Source organism: Tamandua tetradactyla, chromosome 6 (genome assembly GCF_023851605.1).
Source record: "Tamandua tetradactyla isolate mTamTet1 chromosome 6, mTamTet1.pri, whole genome shotgun sequence".
NCBI lineage: Eukaryota > Metazoa > Chordata > Mammalia > Pilosa > Myrmecophagidae > Tamandua > Tamandua tetradactyla.
This window is the reverse complement of record NC_135332.1, coordinates 25,148,607-25,176,337: the sequence shown is the minus strand read 5'-3', so window position 1 is coordinate 25,176,337 and position 27,731 is coordinate 25,148,607. Positions and strand designations below refer to the sequence as shown.

The 27,731-nt window shown below is 56.3% G+C and overlaps 1 protein-coding gene across 4 annotated transcripts in view; it reads right to left on the bottom strand.

Annotated features, from left to right (window-relative positions):
• The window catches only part of ZNF385C (zinc finger protein 385C), a 50,137-nt gene that overhangs the window by 22,160 nt on the left and 246 nt on the right, over positions 1 to 27,731 (bottom strand). For 2 of the 4 annotated variants that reach the window (XM_077164378.1, XM_077164381.1), the window contains exon 2: positions 5,956 to 6,207. In XM_077164378.1, coding sequence (XP_077020493.1) covers positions 5,956 to 6,205 — 250 coding nt within the window. In that variant the 5' untranslated portion in view covers positions 6,206 to 6,207. Of the gene's footprint in view, positions 1 to 5,955; positions 6,208 to 12,421; positions 12,484 to 19,474; positions 19,583 to 27,731 lie in introns of those variants that run through there. The other 2 variants (XM_077164379.1, XM_077164380.1) reach the window with 2 other exon arrangements.

Sequence of the window (27,731 nt, the reverse complement as noted above, 5' to 3'; positions counted from 1 at the left end):
GTCCAGCCTGGAAAGCTGCATGTTACCAGGCTCTATTTCCTCACCCCAGAAGGGAGCTGCCTCTTCTCTGGTCTCCCCCATCCCAACCACAGGTGAAAAGAACAAGGCACTGCCTTCCCCCAGCGTGGAGGTGTGGGACAGACATGGAGACCAGGGACAGGAGACAGTGACGGAGCATCCCATTCACAGCAATCGCTGCAGATCCCTTCTCTACCCGCTGCAAAGTTCTCACAGCAATCTGGCCTCAGAGAGCTCCCATTCTCCTTTCCAGCTTTATTCATGCGCTGCCTGCCATCCTCTTGTATTTTCCCTCCTTTTGCTGAGGGAGAAGCTGAGACTCCTTGGAGAAAGGAAGCCCAGGTGTCCTGCCTCTCTTAGACCAGAACCTGGGCCCCCTGAAACTGCCTCTGGGCAGTGGCAGTAAGGAGACAGGGGTGTGGAGCATCCGTCTGATCAGCAAGAACTTCTGACACCCCTCCCTCACCCAGCACTCCCCCATCCTTTCTCTCTATTTGCTCCTTTCTCTCCCTCCTTTTCTTGAGAACAGGCTAGCTTTCTACTCACCTGAGCACCTGGTGGCTGGGAGGCGCTCGGAGTGGGGGAGAGGGGACAGCCAGCCCACAGCCAGATCCAGCCTCACATTCCAAGTCCCGGTGCCCGCGCTAGCCCCCCACCCACTCAACATGCTGTCTCCACCAGACAATAACCTGTAATCTCTAGAGCAGTCAATACCCAAACCACAAAGGAGGTCTCCAGGAGGGGCTGGCAGCAGCAGCTCCTGAAAACAGGTTTGTTAGGAAGGGGCTCTGGGGGAGAGGAGTTGCTTGTGTCGCGAGAGGAAGGAAACTCAAGGCCACAGCTAATTAACCCATCCAGAGACACAGACGGAATCTTTGTCTTCTGCAGAGGCAGGGATTTGAGCTAAGCCCCCTAATTCTCCACCCAGACAGGCCTTCCCTTTCCTGGTGGTCTGTGAGTCGGGGAATGGGGCTGATGGTCAGGTTCACAACCTGGGTGCGCGGTGGGTGTCCAGGGAGCGGTTAGGGGCACTTCTGCCACCTGCCACAGACGTGGGAGCCGAGAAGTCTGGATAGACCAGAGAAAGAACTTCTCGGTGGCCTTGGGGGAACACTATTTCTTTGCAACTTGCACCCCAAGGCCTGAGTGTACAGTGGGGGAGCACTGAGGAAGAACCCGCAGCCTAGGGAGACACCGAAGAAAGGGGATGGGCTGGAGGGTTTCCAGGGCACCCTGATGGGACTGAAATTAATCCATCTGCGGGGAGGGGCGTGAGCGAGCAGCTCATCAAGTCAGTGACTCAGGCGTGACCCAAGCTCAAGGTTTTTGATCCTCTGGGCCCAGAATGCAGCCAGAGGCTCCTGGAATCAAAAACTTGGAGAGGGGCTGGAGGGCCTGATCAGAATCGGAGCAAGGGGCAGTCTGAGGGTGCAGAAAGGGTGGGAGAATTTCAACCTGCCACTCTCTGACTCTCCCCTGAAAAGGCCTGGGGAAGTCTGTTGTATCCGCAACTGTCTTTGCCCTGAAATCCATTGTAGTGTGACTCCAGCTCTGCTTTCTTGTCCCACTTAGTGTCTACCCTGTACTCACCACCCAAAACCCCTCTGGCCATTTCAGTAAACCTGAGCTTAAGTCATTTCCGAAATCCCCTTCGCTCCCCTCCGGTGTCAGGTTGCAGTGGGTGATGGGCGAAGGGTAGGTCCCTCTGATTGGCTGCCTTGGTCAGTCCTGCCAGGGGACTGGGGGAGGGACAGGGTGGTTTTCGGAGGCTCCCTTCCCCACCTAGCCAGGTCCTGGCAGGGCCGGGGTAGGCAAGGAGGCTGGCATGTCCCCACTTTTCAGTTGAGGACATCAAGGTAGGACTAAAGAGGCCACAGGTCCTGAAGTTTGTATGGAATCATCTGTCCTGGGAGCTTGTCTGCCTTCTCTCGGCCACCCTTCCCATCCACTCCCCAAAGGTTAAGGCTCAACCCCTGCTAATACTCATTGCTCTCTGTGGCGATGAGGTGGGGGAGGCAGGTCCTGTGATAGAGGGTTTAGAGTCAGAAATGCTGGGATCCAAACCCAGCTGTGTGGTCTTCGGTATGTTACTAAATCTCTCTGAACCCTAATATCTTAGTTTGTAAAATGAGGGCTGCATGCGTCACCTCCTAGGCTGGTTGCGTGAGGATGCTGAATGTGGAAGTACTTTGTAAACAGTTCAGCTCCTAAGCCAATGCCCGGCTTGGGGTTGGAGGTGGGCCACAGCTCCTCACCCAGGGTGCCCCCTACGCCCTGTGCTGGCCCTATAGCTGCATTAGAGGTTAAGGCTAGAAGGGTTGCGCAAGCAAACCTTTCTTTCTTTGCAGATGTTCACGAAGCGCCTAAAGTTATTTAGGTGTCTGTCGGGGAGGGGAACGCGGTGGATCGAGTCACTAAGCTCAGCCTTACTGTGGTGGGGGGGCTGCTCCTGCTGCCCACACCCCCCTGGGAGGAGGAGCAGTGAGGTGAAAGATGGCTCATGACACATTCCTGAAGAATGAAAGGGCCCCTGTGTGGGAGACAGATAGAAGGGGCTGGGGAGGTGGGCAGGCAGCTGGGGGAGGGCCTGGAGAAGGGGAGATGGGGAAGTTACAGGGTACCTGCTGGGTCCCCTCAAAGGTGTTCCAGACTCGCCCTCAAAGGTGTTCCAGACTCGAGCCAAGGCTGGGAACTGAGAATTCGGGAATCTGGGTGTGGCTGAGCACAGATGCCTCTGACCAGGGCATCAGCCAAGAAGCTCAGGAAGGGACGAGCCCTCTTCACCCCACCTCCTTCCACCTCTCCAAAGATGGCCTCAGGGATGTGAGCAGGAGAGGGTCCGGCCTCACTGCCAGCAACAGACAGCCTGTCGCTGTGGAAGCCACCAGCCTCACAGGCCCCTAATCGAAGTGACAGCTCCAGGAGACCTCCAGCAGACATGACTGGGTCGTCCCCACCGCCCCCCCTCAGCGCCTCTCCCAAGGAACCCATGCGCCTCCTTGCCGCCGCAGGTCTGAGACACCCCATCTCAGCGGCTGGAGCCGACAGCCAGGGTCTAGGGACCAGGCTGTGTGTTGAGGCCCCCCCACGCATTAGCCCCAAGTGTCCCAACAACCCTGGAAGTAGATGTGGGTCTCCCCGTTTTCCAGAGGGGACTCCCATCAGCCACACCCCGAGGGCTCTGGACTTGGTTCAAGCTGTGCTGGGAGCCCCAGGCTCAGCCAGGCTATGTCATGGGCAACCTAGGGAGAGGAGGCCAGAGTGGCTGGGAGCCCCGGACGTGCTGCCCCTCGCGCCCACCTCTCACTGCAGGGCCACCTGCTAGGCGTCCTCCTGCCGGGGGCTGTCTCTCCCGCCCCAGCTCTCAGAGAGCCAAGGAAACAGGAGGGACCCTGGGAGGGCGGTGGGCGACAGTGGGTCACAGCCACCCATGGAGGGTGAGACCAGCGGAGAGGAGGTTCTAGGGCTGGAGCCCGAGACCCACGCTCCCCAGATATCAGTGTCCCTGCCATAAGCACGACCGTCACTCCCTGTGTCCCCAAACATCGTCCACTCCTCGTGGTGAGTGCTGTTGTCAAAGTCTGGTGCTGGTTCCGCGTCTGTCTCCTCTAGACCGAGGGTGGCACCAAGTTGCTGCTCAGTGGGACACCCAGCATCCTGCCCAGGGAGCCACACAGGGCCGGGCTGGGAGCAGGAAATACTGGACAGATAGAGGATGGACGGATGGACAGACACGAATGAACGGGTCTGATGTAGCCGTCTGGACTGGAGGCCCAGCATCATGTCTCCTGGTGAGCCTCAAATGGTGTCCTCCAGCCCCTGGACCTCCCCAGTCCTTGAGAGGGCGTCGTGTGGGGAGAGGAAGCCGGCGAAGGCCATGCCTCTGGGTAGCCTGTCCTGGTCAGGGGCATTCGGGAGTGGTGGTCTTTCCTCCTCCTACCTCACGGGACCTGACCTCCCCACACCAGTGTGGCAAGGAAGGGAGAGAGCAAAGGGTTCACATCACAGGGCCACGGCCCAGGACATGAGACCCGAGGCGGCCATGGCCCAAGGGGAGCAATGCCTGGACTGGCCTCCCCATGCCCACATGGACCCTGCACTCCTGCTTCCCTCCCGGGGTCCCCTTCCCGGTAACTGAACTGCCCTCTAGGATGACGTCTCAGCTAGAGCTGCCCTCGGCGAGGGTCTAGGGACAGGCCTCCCCCTGAGGTCCTGCTGCAGGAAAGGCTCCAGCACCGGTTTCCTCCATTCCACCCTCCACCCTCCATCCTTGTATACCACCAAATCTTGCCCCTTCTCCTGGCCGTAGACATGGAAAAGCACTAACGGCCCCTGCCTGGAACCCTTCAGAGACGAGCAACACTTTCAGAACTAAGGCCAAAGGCCCCTGCTCCTCGCCAGCCTGGCTGCCATGTGCTGCTCGCTGCTCCCAGAAGCCAGGGACTTGCAGGGCCCGGACCATTTGCTCAGGTGTGTCCCCTGCCTGGGGTTCCCTTTCCCCTTCCAAGACCCAGCTTCAGTGTCACTTCTCTGAAGCTTTCCCTGGCTTCTGAGAATTCCTCTCTCCCTCCTCTGGCTTCTCGCAGCACCTGGAATTCACCTCTCTGAGGCTTGTACTGATCTTGGAACAAACGCTTTCCTAACACGCAGGTGTGAGGCCTTTGAAAAAGGTGAGTCCCTGAAACAGCAACTTGCATCTAGTAGGTGGTCAATACAAACTTGATGAATTGACGAATGATTACTGCACCCAGATGGAAACGGGCACACACACGCACACACACATACACTCCAGCCGGGTCCTCAGTCAGCTGCATTCTTGTTCAGAATCACGCCCTCGGTGTCCAGCCCCAGGGGCTTGGGTGGATGAGCTGGAGCCCCCCTAAGGGCATTCCCTGCCTTCGATTATGCAGGGACCTCTGCCTGGACAGCCCCCTCGCCCCTTACCCTTACTCCAAGGCTCAGCACCCAGGGGCCTTTCCGGGTAGAACTGCCCCTCCTCCTTTGTACCCCTCAGGGTATGTCCCACGGGCATCCACAACACTGATCTATTCTTTTTTGTGCCTGTCTTGACCTCAAAGCCAGAGTCACCCCAGAGGCGAGGAGAGCAGCAGGGTGTGTGGAAACACACTGGTGCTCCATGAATTTTCACAAAAAGAATGGGCACCTGAGTTCAAGGCGTAGCTTGGGGGCCAAGCTAGCAGCCTGGCTTGCAAGGTAGGATTCTCATGGTCCCCCCAGGAACCAGGTGGACGTAGCAGCCCTTCTCGCCTCCCCATACTGGGCCTTGTTCTGACTCTGTCTCCCCGGCCCGCCAGCAGCTCGACTATTCTTGTTTTCCCCGTGGCTCCCATGTGCCTGTCAGCTGAAATCACCCTCACGGGTGCATTCACCCACTTTCCCCAGGAATCTGCCTTGCAGCCAGCTGCCCCTTCAGGGCTCACAGCCGAACCCCTGGAAAGTCACCCCAACCAGAGAGAAGCCAAAATCCTGGCTAGGAGTCCAGCAGACAAAGAGAGAGGAGCTGACCAGCCCTTCAGTCAAAGCGTCATGTGCCTTCGGGACCAGAGCGGGCGCATGGGATGCCCCATGGTTGATGCCTTTGTCTGAAAAACGAGCCCTAGCAGGGGTAGCTCCGGACTGGAGAAGTGCTGCTTCCCCTTGAGTCCTGGTCCCTAAAGGCCCCATGGAGAGAGCCCCCAGACCCAAAAAGTCCCCGAGTGCAGGCCTCTGACCTAGAGACCACGGAGCCAGCGGTCCCACCCGCAAAAAGGTTGCCCAGATGCAAAACTAAGCTTGACAGGGTGAGGGGAGCCTCAAACCCCAAGACCCCACTAAGGGAGGCCTCAGACATGGGGGTCCTCAGAGGGGCCCAGACAGAGAGGCCCTCCCCTGGGGACCCAGAACAGAGTTTGCAAGAGCAGCGCCCTCCACACTGACCTGGCCCCGAGGGGGTCTTCCCCGAACTGAGCTGCCGAAGCCGCCTCTGGTGGGCCCGCCCTCCACAGTGCACCTGGGCCTGGGCGGCTGAGTTCAGCTGGATGTTGCAGACGTCACAGAGTGTGTACGAGGGCCGCTTCCTCTCCCGCTTGGGCTTGGGTGGCTCCGAGGGGTGAGGAGGACACTCAGCAGCTCCAGACACGGGGAGATCCTTCTTATCCAGGGGAGATGGGCTCAGTGGCCGCTTCATACCTGAGCAGATGGAGACAAGATGAAGGCTGAGAAGTTGTGAATGCAGAAGGAGCAAGAGGGGCTCAAGACCTGGAGATCCATCTGACCCTCCCCGGCTTTCAGAGACACTCCCCTCCACAACTAAGTGACAAAAGGGGAACAAAATGGAGTCTATTTCCAGTGGAGCAGCATTCAAACACAAGAAGTTCTGAAAGGATGTCAGAAACAAATCTAAATACAGGGCGGCCAAGACAGCCAGGCACTGAGAGGATCACAGAGCAAAGGCTCAGAGTTGGGGACTCGGGTCTTGCAGATGAGTGGGTCCTAAGTCAGGGGCAGCAGTGAGGCCAGTGGGGTCACATTTTGGGAAGCCAGAGTGCTGTTCTCAGCTCCGCAGCAGGCACTCGCTTTTCTATCCTGTGACAGGCAGGCACGTGGCGCTTGCTGGAGATCCAGCAGCTACTGGCTGCAGGTGTGGCCGAGGAAACCCAACCTCTCTGTACCCCGCGTCCAGCCGATGACAGTCACAAATGGTGCCAGCGTGTGAAACCATTCAAACCCTTGCGCCGCAAGGCTCCAGATGCCCCCTCCTGTCTTAGTCACCCAGGCTGTGGCAACCAACAGTTGGTGTTTTCAGTAGAGGCCTAGGCTCCGCTGCCTGAGCAGGCTAAACACAGCCCTGCCTTACACACACACATGCACGCACGCATGCACACATGCACCCCACATCATACTGGGCCCTGGAAGGCCCTCATATACTCCCTGCCCCCTGTCTCCTATCTTCCACAGTCTTCTCTTCACAGCTCACTTTGCAACTCTCCCTGCCTGACTCGTCTGCCTTCACCGGCTCTATTCAGGCGGGGATCGCCCTTTCTCAGACTGAACTGGGCCAGTTTGCCTTTCCTTCCAGAATCTGTCTGTGTGCTTCCTGCCTCTTCCCAGAACTGAGGCTTCCTCAGGGCAGGGAATTTATCCCTCCGACTGCCCCCGAGGCTAGGCCCTCGATGTGGTGCCACAGAGCTCTGAGATGCCACAGAGCTCGCCTCTTCCTGAAGGACATTTCCTGTGCCCTCAGGCTCATGCTTATTTTGCAAAGCAGACCCATCCAGTAATGTTACCTTGTTCTCACTGGGAAGGCCACACGCCCAGAGTGGGAGCCCACATCCAAACAAGGACAGTTAATTTTGCAAGTCTGCAGCCAAGAACCAACCTGCAGTCTCTGGACCCCACCCCCGGCTCTTGGCAAACTGATTGACAATGGTCATTGGGAGTTGGGGGGTGGCAGTGGTCTCGAAGCTGTGCGCTTCACATTCCCTGTGCGGGGTCTGCACGTGAATGGGCGGGGGGTGGGCGGTGGTTTAACAGCACCAGCTCCACATTGATTCACACCTGGGTTCAAATCTCAGCTCTGCCACCTACTGTGTTTGACCTGAGCCTCAGTTCCCTCTGTACATCTGTAAAATGGGGGTGATAAATAGCTCCTAAGTCACAAGCATATGTAAAGATTAGACGAGCTAACTATGTACGACACTTCCCAGTGTCCTATGAAATCAGCTATTACCAATCTGTGTCTGGGTTTTGTGGCTCGTGAGTGGAGTTACCTCCTCTGTGGCCCTATGTGTCGGGCACGGGGTTTCTGGGCCACTGTGGGGGTTTCTGTTACCCATTGTTTGTTAAGGTGAATCTGCACCCATTAACTTTTTCTTTCTTTTTTTTTTTTCTTTTGCATGGGCAGGCATCAGGAATCAAACCAGGGTCTCCGGCATGGCAGGCAAGAACTCTGCCTGCTAAGCCACCATGGCCGGCCCCCATTCACTCTTTGTGCCTGTCATGGTGTAGCTGTGTCACAGTGTGGGTGTCACTGTACCCATATCATGGAATGGCACTATCACTGAAATCTGAGACTCGCCGTGGATCAGACCCTTATGCGGTCATAGGTGTCCGGTGAATTCGAGGGCACACCTGCTGTGGGGTGGGGAGGCTGATGCTGCAGTACCAGCAATTGCCTCCAGGTGGTGTAACGAGTATCCACTGGGGAGATAGAGGCAGACCTGGGAAGTCTGCAGGCAAGGGAGACCACTTGTCCACACACATGGAGCAATTAGGCTGTCCCTCAGAGCCCTGGGGCCCAGGGAACAGCTCTTTCCATAAAGGGCACACTGGATGGTGGCTCCCACCACCTTTAGGAAGCTTCCTCCCACCTCCCAAGTTGCATGGAGTCCCCCACCCCATTTCCACTTCTAACATCCTGCACCCTCTCACCTCCAGATGGATGGTGAGACCGTCCAGATGACGGTCCTTGTAGTCATCCTCCTGCCTTCACAAGCCTTCCCCCAACTCTCTAACAGGAAGGAGGTCTCAGGTGCAAGAGTTGTGGGAGGTGGGGAGTGCCTAACCTACTAGGCTCCAGGGGAATGAGATTTTCCTGGCCATGCCATGGAAAGCTGTCTGCCCCGCCAGGGAGGGGACAGGGGTATTTTGAAATCTCAGTGCAATTTATGACAGGCAGGTTGGGGACATGGCCCAAGAGAGCAGACAAATATCTGCCAAGCAGCTGATTAAACTGCCATGATATACAGCCTCTGGGCTCACAGGGCCCGCCTGGATTCCGGGGCTGATTGTGTCCCCCCAGCTAGTCTACTGGGCCTGCTGTGGCCTGCCTGCCTGCCTCAGCCTTCACAGCTGTCCCCCCAGGAGCTGCATTGCTCCAGTTAAGCGTGGGCTCCCAGCCAGAAACTTTAGAGGAATGGGCAATTATTAGGGCACATACAGATGTGTCCAGTCCCTGCCCTGAGCATCAGTAAGTTACTACCCCTCACCGTGGTCCCTGACCAGAACCAGGAAGTCTCACCCTAGCTGGACCCACATTGACAGGACCTGGTCCCTATTTCTATACTCTCTAACAAATGAGGAAATTGAGCCCCAGAGCCGGGGAGTGGGCTTGCTTCAAAGTACCATGGAATAACAAGGCAAAGACTGATTCTAGAAGTTTCTTTGTTTCCCTCTCCACTACCAAATGCCTAGGCCACCTCTCCTTTATATTAATAGCCCATTTACAGAAGGCTTACTGTATGCCAGGTGCTTTAAACGCAGGTCTCTTTTAGACTTCACTTGTGGTGGGCACTATAATTAACTTATTATCTCATTCCATTGATTAGAGAAGAGGCTTCCAGAAGTTTTGTGGCTGGACCTGAATCTGCATTTGCTTGACACTAGATCCCAAGTCCTTAGCCACTGCTCTCTCCCACTTCTCTTTAAAGCCTGCCAAACCCTGATTTCAGCTGCTAAGGGTAAGTGGCAGGGAAGGCTTCCAAACTCAGAGAGGGGTTCTGGGAGACTCAGTGCTGCCCAGCCCTGATCAGGCCCCAGGTGCCAGACAGCGAGGTGCCACACCCTGGGCAAGAAGAGTTAGGGGCCAGGGCCAAAGAGGCTGGGAAGAAGGGGGTATGAAGAAAAGGAGAGAAATGAACTTACTTGGGAAAGGACAAAGTTGAAGAAAAGAAAAAGATCATGCACCTACTGGTCTGTCTGTGATTTACATAGGAAAGGGGGATAAACCCCTCTTTGTTCTCCACTTTCCCTGAGCTGCAGCAGGGAGAATAAGGTTTAGACCGCAGAGGGAGCCACACACCTGAAGGCTGTCTCATACCAAAGCTGGAGAGCTGACTGGGGTCAGGGTTTCTGTCTGCCCATCTGTCCGTGTCCATCCAAGTAGAGATAGCGTGCAGGGCGGGACACTTGGGCAGGGCTCCTGGGCCCCACCCCCACTGCTTTTATCTGGGTGACACATGGAATTCAGGGCCCTGGGTTTCGGCGGAAGTCCTCAGGCACTGAAGGGGGTGGAATTCCCTGGCCTGCCCACCCAAAAGTGATGGATGGAAAGGGCTTTTGGAGGCCATAAAGCAAGGAGTGGAGGGATTTACTTCAGCTGCACTTTGGGGAAGGGGGTCCTGGGACAAGGGCTGTATCTCCCACAGAGTTCTGTACAAGGAGGAAGTTTTCAGGCCTTTGGCAGGGGCATGAAGAGCTCCCTCTCCAAACTTTAATGAGCCCAATTACACTCTGACATCCCACCCCCCCCACCCCCCCTTCCGGTCTGCCAATAGCCACAAGGGAGCCAGGCTGGCGGGCCAACCTTGAGCCAGTCCCTGCCCCTCTGGGCTTCAGTTCTCCAATTTTAAAAAGAGGGGGTTGGGCTCAGCTCATCTCATAGGTCCTTTGCAGGCCCAGCTGCAGCGGCTACACAGAGCAGCTGCCTCTAAAGGAGAGGGCAGGGGATAAATTATACGCTGTTTGCTTCAGCCACCAGGGCAAGGCAGGGTGCGTTTGGAGAAAGAAGGGCCCGCTGTTGGGCACCCATTACCTTCGGGCACTGTAGAAACATTCCCTCCATTTAATCCTCATACCCACGCTGTGAGGCTTTCAAATGAAAAAGCTGAGGTTCAGCTGGGAAGAGAGGCAGGTAAGTAGAGCCAGTGACCCCATTCTCCTCTGCAGGGGGTATGGACCCTGGCACAGAGAAGAGAGGCCTTGCCTTCTTGCTGTAGCGGTGTGTGAGCACTCAGGGCCTGGCTGCCTCCAGAATGCCCCAGAGGTGCCACAACCGGGCACTTTAGCCTCTCTGCCCTGCCACCTCCCCACTGCCCTCTCCCAGGGATGACACCACCCCAGGATGTGAACACTGTCAAAGAGTGGTATTCGACTCTACATCCCATGAACACAGGAAGCTGGGGTCACCTAGGGTCACACCCTGAGATGGTCCCATAAGGATCCAGAGACAACCCCCAGCCCCGCCCCCCCATATTTAAAAAAGTGGAATGGCCTGAGTGGGGTCAGCCCGTGCCAGCCTCCATCCTGCCACACTCCTGCTTTGCCAGAGCAGGGAGCCCCAGTGCTTGGGCAATAATTGGCCCAGGTGTGGGGCCAGGTGAGGATTCCATTGGGTAAACCCAGGCAGCCAGATCTGTCTTCCCATCGGAAGTGGGAAGGAGTGAGCTGCCCACGAAGTGCTGAAAGTCAACACTTCACTCCAAGAAAAGGAGACAGAAAGGGCATAGGGAGCGAGGGAGAGCGAGGGTCCAGAGATGAGGTCACTGCCCCCACCACTTCCCCTCCCTGAGCCTGCCCTGCCCTCACCCCCCACCGCTGGGTGAGGGTTCCAGAGGGCCTCATTCCCTCCTGACAAATCCTCCCGGGGCTTCCTCTCCCAGGTTGAGGCCCCCCCAAAGACCCTCAAGTCATGTTTAATCAGGAAGTCCTTGCATCTAACCTGCATCTCTGTTCGCAGGGGGGTCCTAGTGGCAACACGGAGCAGCTGCCTCTACTGTGGTGATGCGGGCGGTAGGCTCAGCACCCCCTTTTCTTGTCCTTGCAGATAGGCAAGGCTCGGGGAGCCTCTGCCCCACATCCCTCCTTATATGCGCACCAGGGCCTAGAGTCCTCCCTGCTCATGCTCAGCCCCCGCTGCCCGCTCTCCCAGCCCAACTCCCCCGAGCACCTCCCCCAACCTCCGCTGCCCGTCTAGGATGACCCCCCAGGTTGGCATTCCCAGGTCAAGGCTGGAGAAATGACTCCTGGGAGCCAGTGGGAGGAGGGCTGTGGGGTCCTGGAGCTGTGTGGGACTGGGATAGGGTAGAATGCTGCCTCTTCCGCAGGACAGGGGGGTCCCACCCCTGCGCATTGGTGAAGATGAGGCGTTCTACCTGGGTGAGGGAACTGACTGTATGAAAGCGCCCTCCAAAGACAGTGAATGGGGGTGGGGTAGGGGCGGTAGGTGTGCATTGCACATCCAAAAAGACCCCAGGAACTCTCCCCTCCCCCAAGCCCTTCCATCCTTTCCATCCCAGGGGCTGAGGGGGGAGGAGTGCCTCCTGGAGTCTCCAGACTCCTTAGGAAAGAAGGTGGTTGTTGGTTCCAGCCCCCAGTCCTCTGGGAGAATAGTCCCTCCTTGCAGTGGGGGTCTCACCCTCTTCCCGTGGGGCGGGGACGAGCGCCTGCCCCTAAGGGGAACTGAAAGTCCTGCTCACCATCACCCTCGTGTCTCTCCTCCCCCCAACAACAACAACCCGTTCGGTTCTTGCGCCCTATCTTCTCCACTCACAAAGCGGGGCCGGGTCCCCCAGAGACACCCACCCTGGCCCCCACCTCGCGCGCAGCACCCCGCGGCCGCCCTCCCTCCGCCGCGCGCCGGGCGGACCTGGGAGCCAGGCGATGAGGACCCCGCGCCCGCGCCTACCTGAGGAGCCCCCCGGCCCGAGCCGCGGCCCGCCGCCCGCGGCGATCCGGAGTGGCCGCCCCCGGGGCTGTGCGGCCGGCGAGTCCCGCACCCGCGCGTCCCGGGACAGCCGCCGCGCTCCCGAGCCCGCCCCCCGCGGCCCGACGCCCAGCAGGTGCCAGGAGCCGCGCCGCCCTGAGCCGGACCCAGGAGCTCTCGGGGCCGGGAGAGGGGGCTGCCCGGTGTGGGGGGAGGGGCGGGAAGAGGGGGGACCCGGCCTCCCCCGCCAGAGGGCTGGGTTCGGTGGTGAGAATCCTGGCTACCCGTGGCGCCGCCCAGCGCCCGTGGGCCTCCGAGGGGGAGGGGACCCCGCACTGGTCACCTCTTAGGGATCCCGATCATGGACAGGGGCGCCCACCTGTCCTGCCACGGCCCCATCCCTGCTGCCTGCAAACTGGCCCTGCTCATTAATGGCCCCTCAGGGAAAAGGAGGAAGCTGACATCCATGGGGCGCCCACTGCCTGGCAGGCAGGGGTCCCACTGAATTCTTCTAAAAGCTCTGTCCGGGGTACTTTGATCCCCATTTTACTGACCCGGAAATGAAAGTTTGGGGATATTAAGTAACTGGCCCCAAATCACACAGAAACATGAGTCCCAAATGGAGATTTCAGATTGCTCCTAGGAGCTGTCTCCAGAGGTCAGGGGAGACTGCCAGAGAGCCAGCTGCGGAGACTTTCCCCTGGTGGGGGATGGGGCTCAGTTCTGCTCCCTCCCAGCCTAGCACAGGGTCTGACGCACTGTGGGTGCAACCAGGGGACAGTGGGATTTGGGGGCTGGGGTCGGATTGCTGGCCTGACCACCTGGGGTGGGGGTGGGGTGGAAAGGGAGAGCCAAAGGAAAGGACAAAAATGGTTCTTGCATCCAAAGATGTGTCAAGGCTGGTCCTCCCTCCTCGTGCCGAGGGTAAAACTGCTGGGAACCAGCCGTGCAGAGAAGGGCCCGCGGGGGAAGCCCAGGCCACATCCACTCTCCCAGCACTTCTTCCCCTTCCTTAAACCCACCAACTTGTCCCTGCCTCAGGGCCTTTGCCCTTGCTGTTTCCTCAGCCTGGACCGTCCCCTGGCCCTCCCAGCATACCTAACAGGTGCTTGATAAATATCTGCTAAATGACTTCATAGATTCATTTCAACTTTAAAAGTAAACCCACATTGAACTGTACACCTTAAATGGGTGAATTGTAGTATGTTAATTCTATCTCAATAAAGTCGGAACGGAGGGAGGAAAGAAGAAAGGAAGGAAAGAAGGAAAGGAAGGAATGAAAAGTGGGTCCAGGGCAGTGACATCAGGGGACATTGTGTGTGCCTCACTGTCCCCACAGCACACCCATACTCTGTCTTCATCCAGTCATCTCTCCATCGCAGTCCACATCCTGTGTCTGCCCAGGGAGAATGTCAGTTGTTCAGACTTGGAAGGGATCTTAGCAGTCATCTCATCCCGTCCCTTCTGTCTCTTCTTGAGCCTACCAAGGACGGAGAGCTCAGTGGCTCCTGAGACAGCCCATCCCATTGTTGGGGCATCAGTGTGTAGGGCTGAGAGCTGCTTTCCTCTAATGTCCACCCACTACCCAGATCTGCACCCTGGTGATGCAGGAAAAGTGCACTCTGCTCTCCACAGCCAGGTCAATGAGGCTGGTGCATTCTTCACGAGGTCTCCCCTTCCAGCTGGACAGACTCATTTTCCTCAACTATTCTTCCCACGGCACCCTGCGTAGGTCCTTAACCTTGTACTTGTGATTACATTGAATTGACTCCCCCCACGCTCTCCCCAGCTACCCCACTCGACTGTGCCCCCTGAAGGCAGTGCAGGGCCATTACTCCTTTCTGTCTGCCCAGTACCCTACAGGACCAACTGCCCTGAACAATACCTAGTTGTTGAATAAATGGTTTCCAGGGGTCTTATCATCTCAATCACAGCCCTCTAAACTTATTTCGGCTCTCAGGGTCCTCCTTAGAACAGAGCAAAAGGACAGGATAACTTCCCACCAAACCCCCTATCCTAAATCCCGTCCTCTATTTATGCTGCCAACCCATAAACTTTTCTGCACTCTGGAATTAGATCTTTATAGAGCTGGGGATTACCAAAACCCCCAACATCTATTTTTAAGCAGTGCGCTGGCGCGTTCAGCCCTGCCATCAGTTCCCAAGGAGCGATTCCTTGACCCGTGAGCACCGGCCCTTTCATTCAGCCTTGCTGGCTCTCCCATCCCACCCAGGCTGTTGAGATGATTCAGCAGGACCACAGGTGCTTCACCTAGATTCCCAGGAATAACACATCCCTCAACTCCAACGGGGCACATAGACAGAACGCAGCCTGCTAAATTCCGGGCCCTTCCACACCTTTATCCACTCACTTTATCCTGTAAAGTCACTATTGCTCCCCTCACTTTAAAGATAAGGAAAGAGAGGCTCTGAAAGGTTAATCTACCTGCCCAAAGACACACAGCTAGATAAGGATGGAGTTGGGATTTGAACCATTTCTGGCTGACTCCAAAACATACGTTCTCTTTTTCCACTAAAGACTGTACTCCAATATTCCCAGCAACTTGTTTTTCTCCTATAAATGTAGTTGAGGTGGGAGAACGAAAACAGAAAATCTCTCCCTAGCAAGGGAGAACTGGCTGTGCCAGCTGGTGCTGTGCTCCCTTGCCCACCTACCCCTCGCTCAAAAAGGAATTCAGACCCCCTGGTCAACCCCTCTCCTGTGGGAAAATGACCCTTAAGCCAAATAAAGCCACTGATTCTCCAGTTTAGCCATTCCAGCTCTCACTGGTGCCGGTCGCATCCCATTATCTCCTCTTCCTCTGTGTAGCGTGTGGATGAATCCCCAGCCCTAGACCAGCCCCTGACACCCGGAAGGCAACCAGCACCTACCACTGGATTTGCCGAATGAACCGACTTTCGCTGCGGGTGTGAGAAATGGATCGGGCTCCTGGCTCTGGCTGTATGAGCTTAGGCAAGTCACTTCTCCTCTCCGGCCCTCAGTATCTTTATCTGTCCAAAGGGGCAATTACTACCTAACAATATGGCAGAAGGCCTGACACATATGTGCCCAATTAATAAAATGGGCATCATTCATTAGGTGTTAACTGGTCCCCGATTTGGAGACAAGGGCATTGAGCCTTAGAGAGGTGAAGGGGCTTACACAACCATTACTCAGCTCGGAAGTGGCCTGTACCGAACAGGAGTCTGCATGTGCAAGCTTTAAGACCGTGCCCTTTGCCTGCCCACGGGACCTTTTCTGAGTCCTCAATTAAATGTTACTTCTACAACAACATGGGATTATTACAATAAGTGTTCCTAATAATAACAGCCATGGTCTCCAGCTATTGAAAGCTTGTGGCAAACAGGCCCAGGTAAGGATCCAGAGACCCCGGTCCATCCACCAGCTTCTCATCTGCACACAGCTCAGCCTGGGGTCAGGAGTGTGCGGCATCATTCCCAGGAGGGTGGGAGAAGCCCCAGCCTCAGGTCGGCCTGTCCCGTCCATCATGGCTCCTTTCCGCCCCTGCTGAAAGGGCCGACACGAATGGGCCTGAGCAAGTCCACCGGGGCCCCTCCCCCTGCAAGGCCAGGCTTTGGCCTCCTAAAATAGCCCAGAGCCACCATGTGCCCAGGGCGGCTCCCACCGATTGCAAATCCCCCTGAAATCAAATCCCCGTCCTGCTCCCCCTGAAATCAAATCCCCATCCTGCCCTAAGCAGGGCGGCACCACCTCCCGCCACCGCTGGGCTCCAGTGCCAGCCGCGCTCCCCCCCATGGAAACTCAGACACTCGTCCTTCACAGTGACCGGGCCATAAATCCCTAAATAATGAGACAGGTGCTGGGAACACAGAACCAGAAATGGTGCTAATTGGCTTACTTCTGGGCGGGGATGATGTGGAGACAACAGCAACCGGCCTCAGTTTCCCAGCCAGTAAAGTGGGGGTGGGGGAGGGTGGGGGGGCAAGGGGTGTGCAATGACTTTCTGGACCCCTTTCTGGGCCCCGGGCTGGGCTGCTTTCCTATGCCCTGTGTCCGGCCTGAAGCCTGGCCCCTCCTAGGCACAGTGCCCGGCACATAGTATAAGCCCTCGCTGCCAGACTCACTGGCAGCATCCTTCTAGAATATTACATTTTCAGACCTAAGAGGGGAGAGTTGGGGTCCCCTGCTCCAGGTCTCAAAGTAGGGAGACCTGACTCATCCCTACCATGATCTAGAAACACCTTTCTTCCAAAGAAACCCTCAGGCTCAGATCCTTCCCCAGCATACATGAGGATGAGGGAACAGGAAGTGGCTGGAAGAACCCAGCACAGTCTCCCCTCTCCCCTGTGTGCCAGCAATGGCTACCTGGACAGGTCTGGGGCCCTCAGTTTGCAATGATCAGGATGAGATTATCACATTAAACTCTAAATGTCTTTGCTCAAAAAGCAGCAACAGCAGCTGACACACTTGACTCCCCCAACTGTGCCACCACCACCCTCTTCTGGACCGTGGCCAGCCGTGCTCCAGATCCAGGCCACGTGGAGGCTCCACTGCACTGGGCTAGAGGCAGGGGGATGGACAGGATGGCCTCTTCAGGCCTGGGGAAACGGAAGGGGAAGGGGCCACAGGAAAGGGGTGTGCCTGTGTGTCTGCGGGTATAATTCAGAAGAGATTTGGGGAACTAGAGTCAACTCAGAATCAGGCAAACATGCGTTTTTATTATGACTCTGCCACTTATAGCTGTGTGACCGGGAACATGTCCCTTCTCCTCTCTGAACTTCAATTTCCTCATCTCTAAGATGGGGATAACAATAATAGCAAAGACTAACTAATAAAACTCTCCTGTCTCAAGGCTGATAGCTGAGAAGATTAGATAAGCTAAAATACAGAAAATATCCTGCAAGCTCTAAAGAGTCATTGAGGTGTGAGGGATGACATTAGTTACAGCAGGAGGGATAGTGATGAGACTGCAGAAAGAACTTCCACACAGCTGTGATTTAGAAACTAATGGAGCAAAAAGAGAGGGAAGACCGGGTCTGGAGAGAATACCAAAAACCTCATCAAACTGACCCCCCACCCCAACCCAGGGTACCCACCCCCATGTACAAGCTAAGCCCCTCCTCGCCTGCCCACCAGCTTGCCTCCCAGGGCTACCAGCCCTGTTCCCACTCTTTCCCAGCCTAGGACTGTATCCAACTTGTGTTTGTTGCCAACACAAGGGAAATTATTTTAACCTCTTCACCCAGTTTGGCAGAGCTGCTTGGGTATGTAGGAGAGGCTGAGCTGGAAGAAGGGAGGCGGAGAATTGGGGGTGTCCAATAGCAGGGCTGTTCCCCTCCCTGGAAGATCAGCTGCAACAACAGCAGTCTAGAAAGCAGTCAGCTTACTAGAGGAACTTCCCCATACTGTCCCATGGAAGGGAAGATATCAGCCTGGGGCCCCAGGGGACCTCACTGGGACACTGGCTACCTTCTCTCTTACTTAAAGGGCTACATTCAGAAGATGCCCGAGACGCCCTGACTGCCAGCCAGGCTCAACCCTGTGGAAATTCAGGTCTGTGCCTCTCCTGACCCACGTCTCATTTCCTGAGGCTTTTATGTTGTGAGTTTGTCCGGCTGGCTCCTCCCACCCGCAGTCTCCCCCACAGGGCTTTGGGTCCCTTCCCCCTAACCTCACAAGGCTGGGACAGGGGGAGACTGGGGGTGACCCCGAGAATCCGAGGTCACCTAGGGCAGGAGTCAGCGGGAGGAGAGAGCACTCCAAGTCCACGGCGGGGTGGCCAGGACCAACCTCGTGAGCCAGGGAGCAGCTGCTGGCCGCATCAAGGCAACCTGCTCTCAAATCGGCCCAGTGAGTGGAAGCACACAGCCATCGCCAGTCGTGAAGGAGGCCTTTTAAAACCAGCTGGGGTTCCAGGAAACGCCCCGAAGATGGGCTGTGTCAATATGCTCCCAGCCCCTGGGCCCTGTGTCCAGCCTCCAGGCTGCCAGCCTGCCTCCCCCAGCTCAAAGGCCGTGCAGGGCAGGGGCCAGAGCCTGGGCTCCCGAGCTGTCAGACCACGGGCAAGTTGCTTCACCTCTTGGGCCTGTAAAATGGGCCCAAGAGATTTCCCCCCTGGGGCCGATGGAGGATTAAGAGATGATGTAGGAGCGTGTCTCCCTGTGTGCCAGGCACAGGGTAGGGGCTCATAAGCTTACTCAGTAAACATTTGTTGAATACTGACTATATCCCAGGCCCTCCATTCCATACCCCAGGGGGCCAGCAGTGGATAAAAGTCCCGAGGAGCCCACCTGGAGCTCGTGATCTGCAGGAATGGGCCCAGGCAATAAGCAGATAAACGCACGTGTTCAGGGAGGACAAGAGCTTGAGGGAGACAGTTATTAGGGATGGCTGCTCTAAGGAGGGAACCGTTCAGCCCAGTCCTGGATGACAGCAGTGGCTGAGGCTCCCCGCCCCCCACTAGAGATCAAGGGCCCTCAACCACCGCTACACCCGGGATTCCCGTGGGCAGCCTGGGAAATGTCTGACGTTGGGACCCACCACCAGGGATCCTGACAGGATCATCCCGGAGTGGGGGGTGGGAGGACGGCGTACCTGGGCACTGGGATGTTTGAGTCACCAGGTGATTCTGGTGTTTAGCCAAGAGTGAGAACCTGCACCCTGGAGGCTCCCAAGTCCATGGCTAAGCGTCACGTCTGCTAGGCTGGGCCGCACTGCCAGAGATCCCCAGTGCACAGCCCGGTGTGAGGCCAGCATCTACCTTTCTAACAAGCACCCAGGTGATTCTAAGGAGCAGACATGTATAGAGATGCATTTAGGAGAGCAAGTCCAAACCCCCAGGCTGAGTCGCAGCAACCACTACACCCTGACCCCAGCCACAGCCACAGGGGACTACTGGTTACTTCCCAGAAGCACTGTCCTACCTCCTTGCTCTCAGCCCAGGGAGCCTCACTCCCTTCTCAGCCAGTCCAATCCTGCTTGTCACAAAGCCTGAAGGCTCCCACCTCTGTGAGGTTACGTAAGGCTCTGGCTCTGTGCGCCTGCTGCCCTTACCTCCTGGGCTGAAGCCCCCTTGCCATCTCTTCAATGTCCATGCTTTGTGTCCGGCTGGACGCTGGGCTCCCCGGGGCAGGGCTGGCTCCTCCACAGTGCCTGGCACCAACCCTGGCACCCCGCAGGCTATGACTCATCCTATTGAAGGCATCCCAAACCTACCCCAGCCCCACTCAGGACAGCTGCTCCCACAACTGGGCCAAAGGTGGTGGGGTTGTGACCTATTCCTCAAGATCCCTGCTTCACCCTCTGGGTCTCTGGTCCCAGAGTCTGACTTCTTTCCCTCCTGCTGCATTCTTGGTCCAGGTGCAGGCCAGGTCCTGGGATGGGAGGCAATGTACCATTATGCTTTCCGAGCTTCCGCCTTTACTCCAGGTCCCCCCACCCCCACCTTTCCAGAATCCCTAAGGGATGCTCGCCCCTTACTTTCTGGAAGCAGCATAGTGCAGCCATGCTGCCTGGGCTCCAAACCTACCTCTGCCCTTTACTAGTTGGGTAACCTTGGACACCTCTGTGCCTCAATTTCCCCATCTGTAAGATGGAAATAAAGATAACAGTACGTCTCTTAGAGGGTTCGATGAGGATTAAATGAGTCAATATTTATAAAAGTGTTTAGCAACCAGGCACACGGTAAACACTGTACGTGTTTGTTAAAGTACATTTAAAAAATATGTGCTTCTAGGAAGGTTGTTAAGTCAACAAAGTGAGTCTAGATGATGTGCCAGGCCTGGGAGGCAGAGCCCATTTCACAGGTGAGGAAACTGCGGGTTAGGGAGAGGAAGGGACTTGTCCCAGGGGGGTCTGAGACATCGCATCTGTTCACTTCAAAGCCTCCCCAGCACCCCAGCCCACCTCCCTCATTCTTCAGGCGCCCGGCCTGGCCAGGTGGGCAAAGTGCCCCACACGGACAGAGGCCTCTTTGTGCCCCTGCCCAGGGTCACGCACACCCTGAGCTCAGAGCCAGGGGCCAACAAGCGCCTTGTGTCTGGTTCTGTTTCACCGCCAGATCACGCAGCCACCCTGGCTGCTCCTGCCCTAGGACTCCAGGTGGGCGGGTCCCAGGGCTACACCGCCACCCCCCAACCTGGGCAGGGCAGGGCATCCCTCAGGGCTCCACTCGGCCAGGCGGCAGGCTGGGAGGGAGCCCCAAGGAAAACTCCCAGTTCTTGGTCTCCACCCTGTGCACACTTTGAGTTGGCCAGACCCTGGGGTGTCCGGGGGCCTCGGAGCTGCCTTGAATACCAGGAGGAAGGGAGGGGTCTGAGCTGAGGGTGTGCAGAGGTCTCTCTGTCTCCTGGTCTCCCTCCCCAGCACACCCCCTCCCTTGGTCAGAGTAAACTTTTGAAAAAGGTAAATCTGATCATGCCACTTGCCTGCCTAAAACTTTCAGAGGCTTGTCCTTCAGTTTAGGAGAATCCTTACCCCAGCCTGGAATTCCTGGCTCTTACCTGCCTCCTCTAAACGTGTCTCCTCTTCCAACCCACCCCTCCCATTGATCCCTCCCACAGATTAACTGAGATATAAATACAAACTCTATCTAAAAATATTTCTGGTACAAATAACACTGACAACACTAGAACTGGAAAACTCGTTATTGATGAAAATGGACAGAATCAAATCTTGACCACGCTTAAATCTTCCAGCTCGAATGGTGTTACCCAGGCCAACCCATACACAACAGCAGGGCCTAGAAACCGGGCTACGATTCCCAAATGGATCGACGAATCAAACCTTGGCAGCAATATTTATATAGGATTGATCCCTCTCAAAATAATTTCCATACAAAATTGGAATGAAAAATGAAATTTGCTTAACTGTACCATTGGGAAAAAAATGAGAAAACCCTGATCAAGGAATGAAGTGGGATGAATAGAGCTCAAACTGGAAAATACCTTCTGCAGAGAGTTTTCAATGATCGTGGGTTTTGGTTTGAAATGTTTGCATTCAAAACATCCATGGGGTCAAAATGTCTGGGTCAAAATATGCTGTGCCCCTCCGAGATGTTTTTGTACCACTCCCTACCTTGCTTGGGATACACCAGCCACACTGGTCTCTTTCTATGCCTTGAGTAGAGCAAGCTGCCCTCAGCTCGGAGCCTTCTTACAGGCTGTTCTCTCTCTGCCTGGACTGTTGTTTGCCTCCCGCCTCCTACCTGCCCCTCCTCAAGGCTGGTGCTGAAACATCACCTCCGTGACAGCCCTTCCCTCAACCCTCTCCCTAAGACAGAGCTCCTCTTCCTTTTCTTTTATGCTCTCTGACACCTCCCTGCCTTGTTCCTTCTTGAATCCTTGGAGGAATGGCCTAGCAAAGGTGACACATAGTAGTGGCTCAATAAATATTTGTTGAATGAAGCAATAAAAATGTCACTGGGTTAAGGGGCAGGGGAGTGGGCAGGGGCTTACAGGACCCCTGGGAGAGAAGAGGGACAGGTTGGAGACGTACCCTTCCACCTCCTTTATGCAGGACACCAAGCTCCAGGGACGTCCAGTTCAGCGGGACCAAAAAGAGAAGACAGAACCAGTCCTGCTTCACTTCTGCCCCTTGCCCAGTTTCCCAAGGTCCAGGCCCAGGTGCCAGCTGGCCAGCTGCCCCCCAGCTGGACCGCCCTCCCCTCACCCCCCGTGCAGCCTGACTCCTGCATTTGGCTGACTGCCAGGCTATTTGGGGAAACTTCCTGATCCCCCTCTCCCCTCCCCACCCCCACACCTCATCCTGCAGACTCGGAATAGCTGTCCCCAGCCTCGACCTAGGGACAGTTGCATTCCCAATTAGCACCCAGATGGTTGAAACCCTCTTTAGAAGCCTGTCTTGTCCCTCTCCCCTCAGGAAGCTGCTAACTAGGACAGTGAATGTCAGAATGAGGTCACAAGAATGCTACCTGCCCTTGCACTCCCTTCCCAGCCAGAAACACAGGGGCAAGAGTCTCCATTCCAGGTCTCTGAAGATGGAGGAGATGGGGTGGCTGTGAGATGCAAGGAGAGCGGAGCAGTGGCTGCAGCCTGTGGTTCTTTTTGCCCATGGAGCCGCTCCAGCGTGTCCTGGAAAGAGCCCTGATGGTGGGAGTGAGGAGCCCTGGGTTTGAGTCTGGGTTCTGCTGGGTGACTGACCTGGGACAGGTTGCTCTGCCACTCTGAATCAAAGCTTTCCTCATCCGTGATGAGCACTTTTACCTCTCCAGGTGCACAGAGGGTGGGACGAGAAAGGTCGGTATACAGCAAAGTACCGTCTGAAATTGAGGGATGGCAAGACCTTTGGGGTTCCAGGGGTGACGGCCCTGGGGATGGGCCTTGGGAGGGCCCCAAGCTCATTAGAGAATTCTTCCTGCAAGGCCTCCTTAGGTCTTGGCCTCTGCCACAGCCTCGCTGGATCTCTGGCTCTAGCTTCAGCCAGGTTGGGTAGGCAGGTGGACAAGCTTCTCCCAGGCTGCACATCCCACCTGCCCCTCTTTGGCCATCCCCAGAGGACCCAGGGGTTCCATCTCCCAACACCTTCTCCTGGCATTGCCTCTCCCCTCCGGGATTTGGCGTCCCTGTCCTGCCCCTCTGGGACCAGAGCTCTCATCAGTCCCCTTCTGGCCCCCGGGTCAGGGGGAGAGGTCAGCTGGCATCTGTCACAGGAATCAAGAGACCTGACACCATGAGGGTAGGGACATCTGGAGGCACTGGAGAGGTGGCGGGGACGTGGGGGTGCAACCAGGGCAGTGGGACCCAGGGTGGAGCCGGGCCTGGCCCCTAGCCCAGACATCTGAAGTGGGGAGAAGCATCTTGGGAGTCGGCCCCCGCCCCACCCACGGAAACCTCAGTCAAATAAACAAACAGCCAACACAGCAGCGCCTGTGCGAGAAGCCAGCCTGGCCGCGCGGGAGAGAGGTGGGGAGCCCGGGGAGAGGGCAGGGAGGCTGCTTAAACAGGCCCCCAGGACCAGGGGCAGTTGGAGGAAATGTTTGGAACAGGGCGGGGAGCACAGCGGTGGTTTGGAGCAGGAAGCCTGCGATGGGTGGGTTGAGCCTGGCTGCTTCAAGGAAAAAGAAAAGTGTCAATTCAGACCCACTCCGGTCAAGGCCTCTTCTTCAAATCCCCCACACCCTGCCCCAGGCTCAAGGTCATCAGGTCAACCAGAGAGTCAAGGGGGCCTCCCCCTGGGCACACTCAGCCCCCAGCCCTGCCCCCCCAGGCCTGTAACCCTGGGCCCTGTCCCTGAACAACAACACTTCAGGGTCTCTGGAGCCAAAGTCCCCTGCTCAACAGAGGGGCAGGAGGGAGGGGAGACAACAGCTGTCCTCCCCAGGGCATGAGCTTCCCTTTCCTCCTGCTTGCCTGGCAGGGCAGGGGGGCGGCGGCTGGGGGGATGCTTTCCGCTGTCTACATCCCCAGGGGCTGTCCTGTTCCCCTGAGACTCCTCAGGAGAATAAGACAGAGAGTCCAAGAGACACACACCCAGACTCAGAGGCGGAGATAGAGAGGGGTAAAGATAGAAACGTGGTCACAGACAGACAGAAATAGAGGGACACCCACACAGTCAGGGGGACATGCAGCCAGAGACAAGGAGAGAGACCAAGAGAGTGGGGCCAGGGGGCAGGGAAAGGTGGAGTTGGAGAAAAAGGGAGAGGAAAGGAGAAAGAGAAGTAGAAACAGAGAAAAAGAGGCTGGCACATTTATGAAGAGAGGAGGGAGAGGCAGAAAATGAACGTCGTGGGAGCACAGGGACAGAGAGACCCGAGCCCGTGGGTCCAAGTCTGGGAGGCGGAAAGACATTCACAGAGAACTACACAAGGATGGGCAGACAGAGAGGAGACAGCTCCAGGATCCAACGTGCCGGACATCGAGTCCTATGGGGTTTGCAGGGAATCCCAGGCGGGCAGCACCGCCTCCCGTCCCAACCCTGAACCGCTGCAGGCACCTGGCCCCCAGCCACCCTCAAGCCGGCCAGCCCCTGGCCACTGCAGCCAGCGGGTCACCCAAGGTGAATGAAGTCACCGGTCAGGGAGAGTGAGACCGTGACCGTGGCGAGGGCGTGGGGGTCTGCAAACGGCACCTGAGACGGCACTGGAAGCCATGTCAAGGAGCGTGCACCTGTGTATGGCATCTCTGTGGGTTGGTGTAGGTGACATGCATACCCGGATGTGAGGGTGTGTGTCCAGTTCCATCAAGCACCTCCGAGCATTAATGAGGCCAAGGTGGGCAGGCTTGATCCCCAAAGAGCCCAATCAGAATCAATGAGTGAGTCAGAGACAGCCGCAAAAAAAACCACTGCGGGCCTCTCTCTTCTGAACAGATACTGTGTCCAGGTGCCATGGGGCCCTCCACTATAGTCAAGACCAATGTGCCCTTCATTCCTGCTGGGGACGACCCCCATTGCCTGGCCAGCTGGCCCCCACACTCTTCCCCATCCAAAGTCCAAAATCCAAACTCAGGGGAGGCCCCCCTCCTCGCTTCGGGTACAGCGCCCTCTGAGAAGTGCGGCTGGAGCCAAGGTGAGGCCCAGCCCTGATCCTCTCCTAGTCTGCCTTCCATCTCTCCTGCTGCTGCAGCCCCCTTTAGCCCTCTCCTTGCTCCCTGGGTCCAATGAGTACCTGTATCCATACTACATTCAGGAGACGAGCAACCTCTCTCCTCCTCATCCCTCCCCTCTCAAGCATCACAGGACATTTTAAAAAGTTGTTCCAATTTTGGGGTGGAGAATGAGGTCAGGAGGCCCAAGGGGGTGACTGCTTGTTGGCAACAGCTGACAGTTTTCATTTCACCTTGAAACTCCTTCGTGCTTCCGGTGAGCATGTCCTAAGCCTGGTTTTATAGGAGAACTGCTGTACTGGGGGGCAAGGAGACCAGGGAGGGAATACACCAAATGGCAGTTTCAGTCACTGACCCAGTCAAACCTACTCCTAAAGTTTGCAGGGCCTGGGCAAGAGTACAAGTGGAGGCCCACATATGTGTGTCTACTAAATATTTAAAAGTTATAAATCAAGCTAAGAAATTGTTAAATAAAATATGTTCCAACTTCCTCCCTTGACAAATATACCTTCAGAACAACCTGGAAGACCAGGTTCAAATTTAGATTTCTCAGACACCTAGGAGTCATGCGTTAGAATGAAGCTGAAAAGACAGATCCTCTCTCACCCCTGGCCTCCGGCCACCACCCCCCTTCCTACTACTAGCTCTTTTCTGCAACTTCAGGGGTTCCCAGGCATGTGTATGAACCCCCTGCCAATGCATCCTAGATCCATCCACACACCTGGCAAACAGCTGCCCCCTTAGCCACCCCCACTCCCCAGGCTTAGGGGTATCCACACTCATGGGCAATCTGCCATGGGGAGGCTGGATCCAGAGAAGGGGCTTGCACAGGCCTGGGAGCAAGCTGGTGACCATCTGCACAGAGACTTCCAGAGTCAGGTATCAGGAGTGTGCAATTGAAGGGGACACACGGGCTCCTGGTAGGCTCATCCCGTTGGCCCTGCTGACTTCTCACCCCATAGGGAGAGAAATGGCTGAAGAAAGGCCAGGCTTCAGGGCAGAGGCACTCCCCCCTTCCCACTCAGGTTTAAGGGTGGTACTGGCCCAGCCCTACTGGTGGCCTCCAGGGCTCAGGCCAGGGTCTGAAGCTGCCTTTCCATTGGAGGACAGCTTGGACAATCCCCAAACAGGATTTTCAGTTACTTGTATTATTTATCTTCCTGGAAATTTTTAGTGTGACTTGATCTCAAGTTCTGGATCTCTGGAGGTTGGGAGCGCAGGGAGGACTTTTTTCTTTTCTTTTTTTTTTTTTTTCCAGGTTAGGTCTTCAAGCTAGGGCTTGTTCTATGGAGGCATAGCCCCAAGTGGGCTCCGGCTGTCACAGGTCCCTGCCCTGGCCGGGCCTCTCCCGCCACCCCTGAGACAAAGTGTGAGACAAACAGGGTGACTAAGAGATGAGGAGGTGAGGGGCCCTGGACAGCCCAGACACATAAGCTGGATCCAGGGACCAGCAGGGGCTGGTGGTGGCAGGGTTAGTGGTGAAAGGTTTCACTCTCTCTGGCCAAGTTTGAAAATAAACTTACACCCTCCCACCCCATCCCACCCCCACCCCCGCAGATCAGCTTTGCTGTCCTACACACAAGGGGACACTTATACTGGTTGACCCCTTGCCAGATGCCAGGCACTGTGCTAAGCGCTCTACGTGCATATTCTCATTTAGTCCTTGCAGCCACTCTATGAGGTGGATTCTGTTAATATCCCCATTTTACAGGTGAGGCAGCAAACCCAAAGAGGTTAAGTAACTTGCCCAAGATCACACGGTAGGTAGAGGAGACAGAACTCGGGTCTATCTGACTCCAAAGCCCACACTCTTTCCACGATAGCACTTTGCCTCTCAGAAATGAGAAGCTGGCACAGGAGCAGAAGGGATGAAGGTCAGATAAAAGAAAGAACTTCCTAACAATGATGGCATGTGTGATGAGGGGAGACAATGGAATGAAGAGTCTGGACAAAGATGAGAGCCCCCCCGCCCCCAACAAATGTCACCTTTGCCCGTCCCAAAGGCTTGTGAGGGTTTCTGGAAAGTCCCTGGGGTCCTGCTGGCTCCAGATAGCAGCATTCTGTCCTCTCTCCATTCTACAATGCAGGGTCCACTGCTCTACCACAACCCGACTCCAAGGCCCAGAGGCTGCTGCTACTTTGCGGGTCAGAGCTCTAAGCAACACACCTGAGCGGGAAGCTCAAGCCCTTTTCTTTCAGGAAGGCTTCCTTGAGGTCCTGGGAGGCAAGTTCCAACGCCGAAGGTGCAAATACAACCCCTGTGAATAGTAGGCCCAGCATGGGTGTGAATACATCTGTGACCCCTTCTCCCGGGCTCTGGAGCACCGGCACAGCAAAAACACTTAGTCTGGAGGCTCTCAGGACTCTCAGGCCATCTGGATAACCCCTGGTTCCCCCACCGCCCTCACCCACCCACACCTGTTCCCAGGTATAAACGATGCAGAAATCCGGGGCTCCTCTGCAAGCCCAGGCCCCAGTTCAGCTGTGCAGTGGCTCTTACCTCATTTGTGCACGGCACAGAAGTCATGTGGGTTGTCCCATCACTTCCCACCAGGAGAGGATGCTGCGCGTGGATGAGGCACCCCACAAGGACTCACTGAGTTCCCCCTTACTCCAGAGTCCCCATAGTCACTGCTCCCAACCTGCTTTTTTCTGGAAAGCCACATCCCTAATGCTCCGCTCTGTCTTTTCCCACCCTCGGAGCCCACCCTAGCGTCAGCAACAGCAAGCTGCGGCTCTCTAAACTT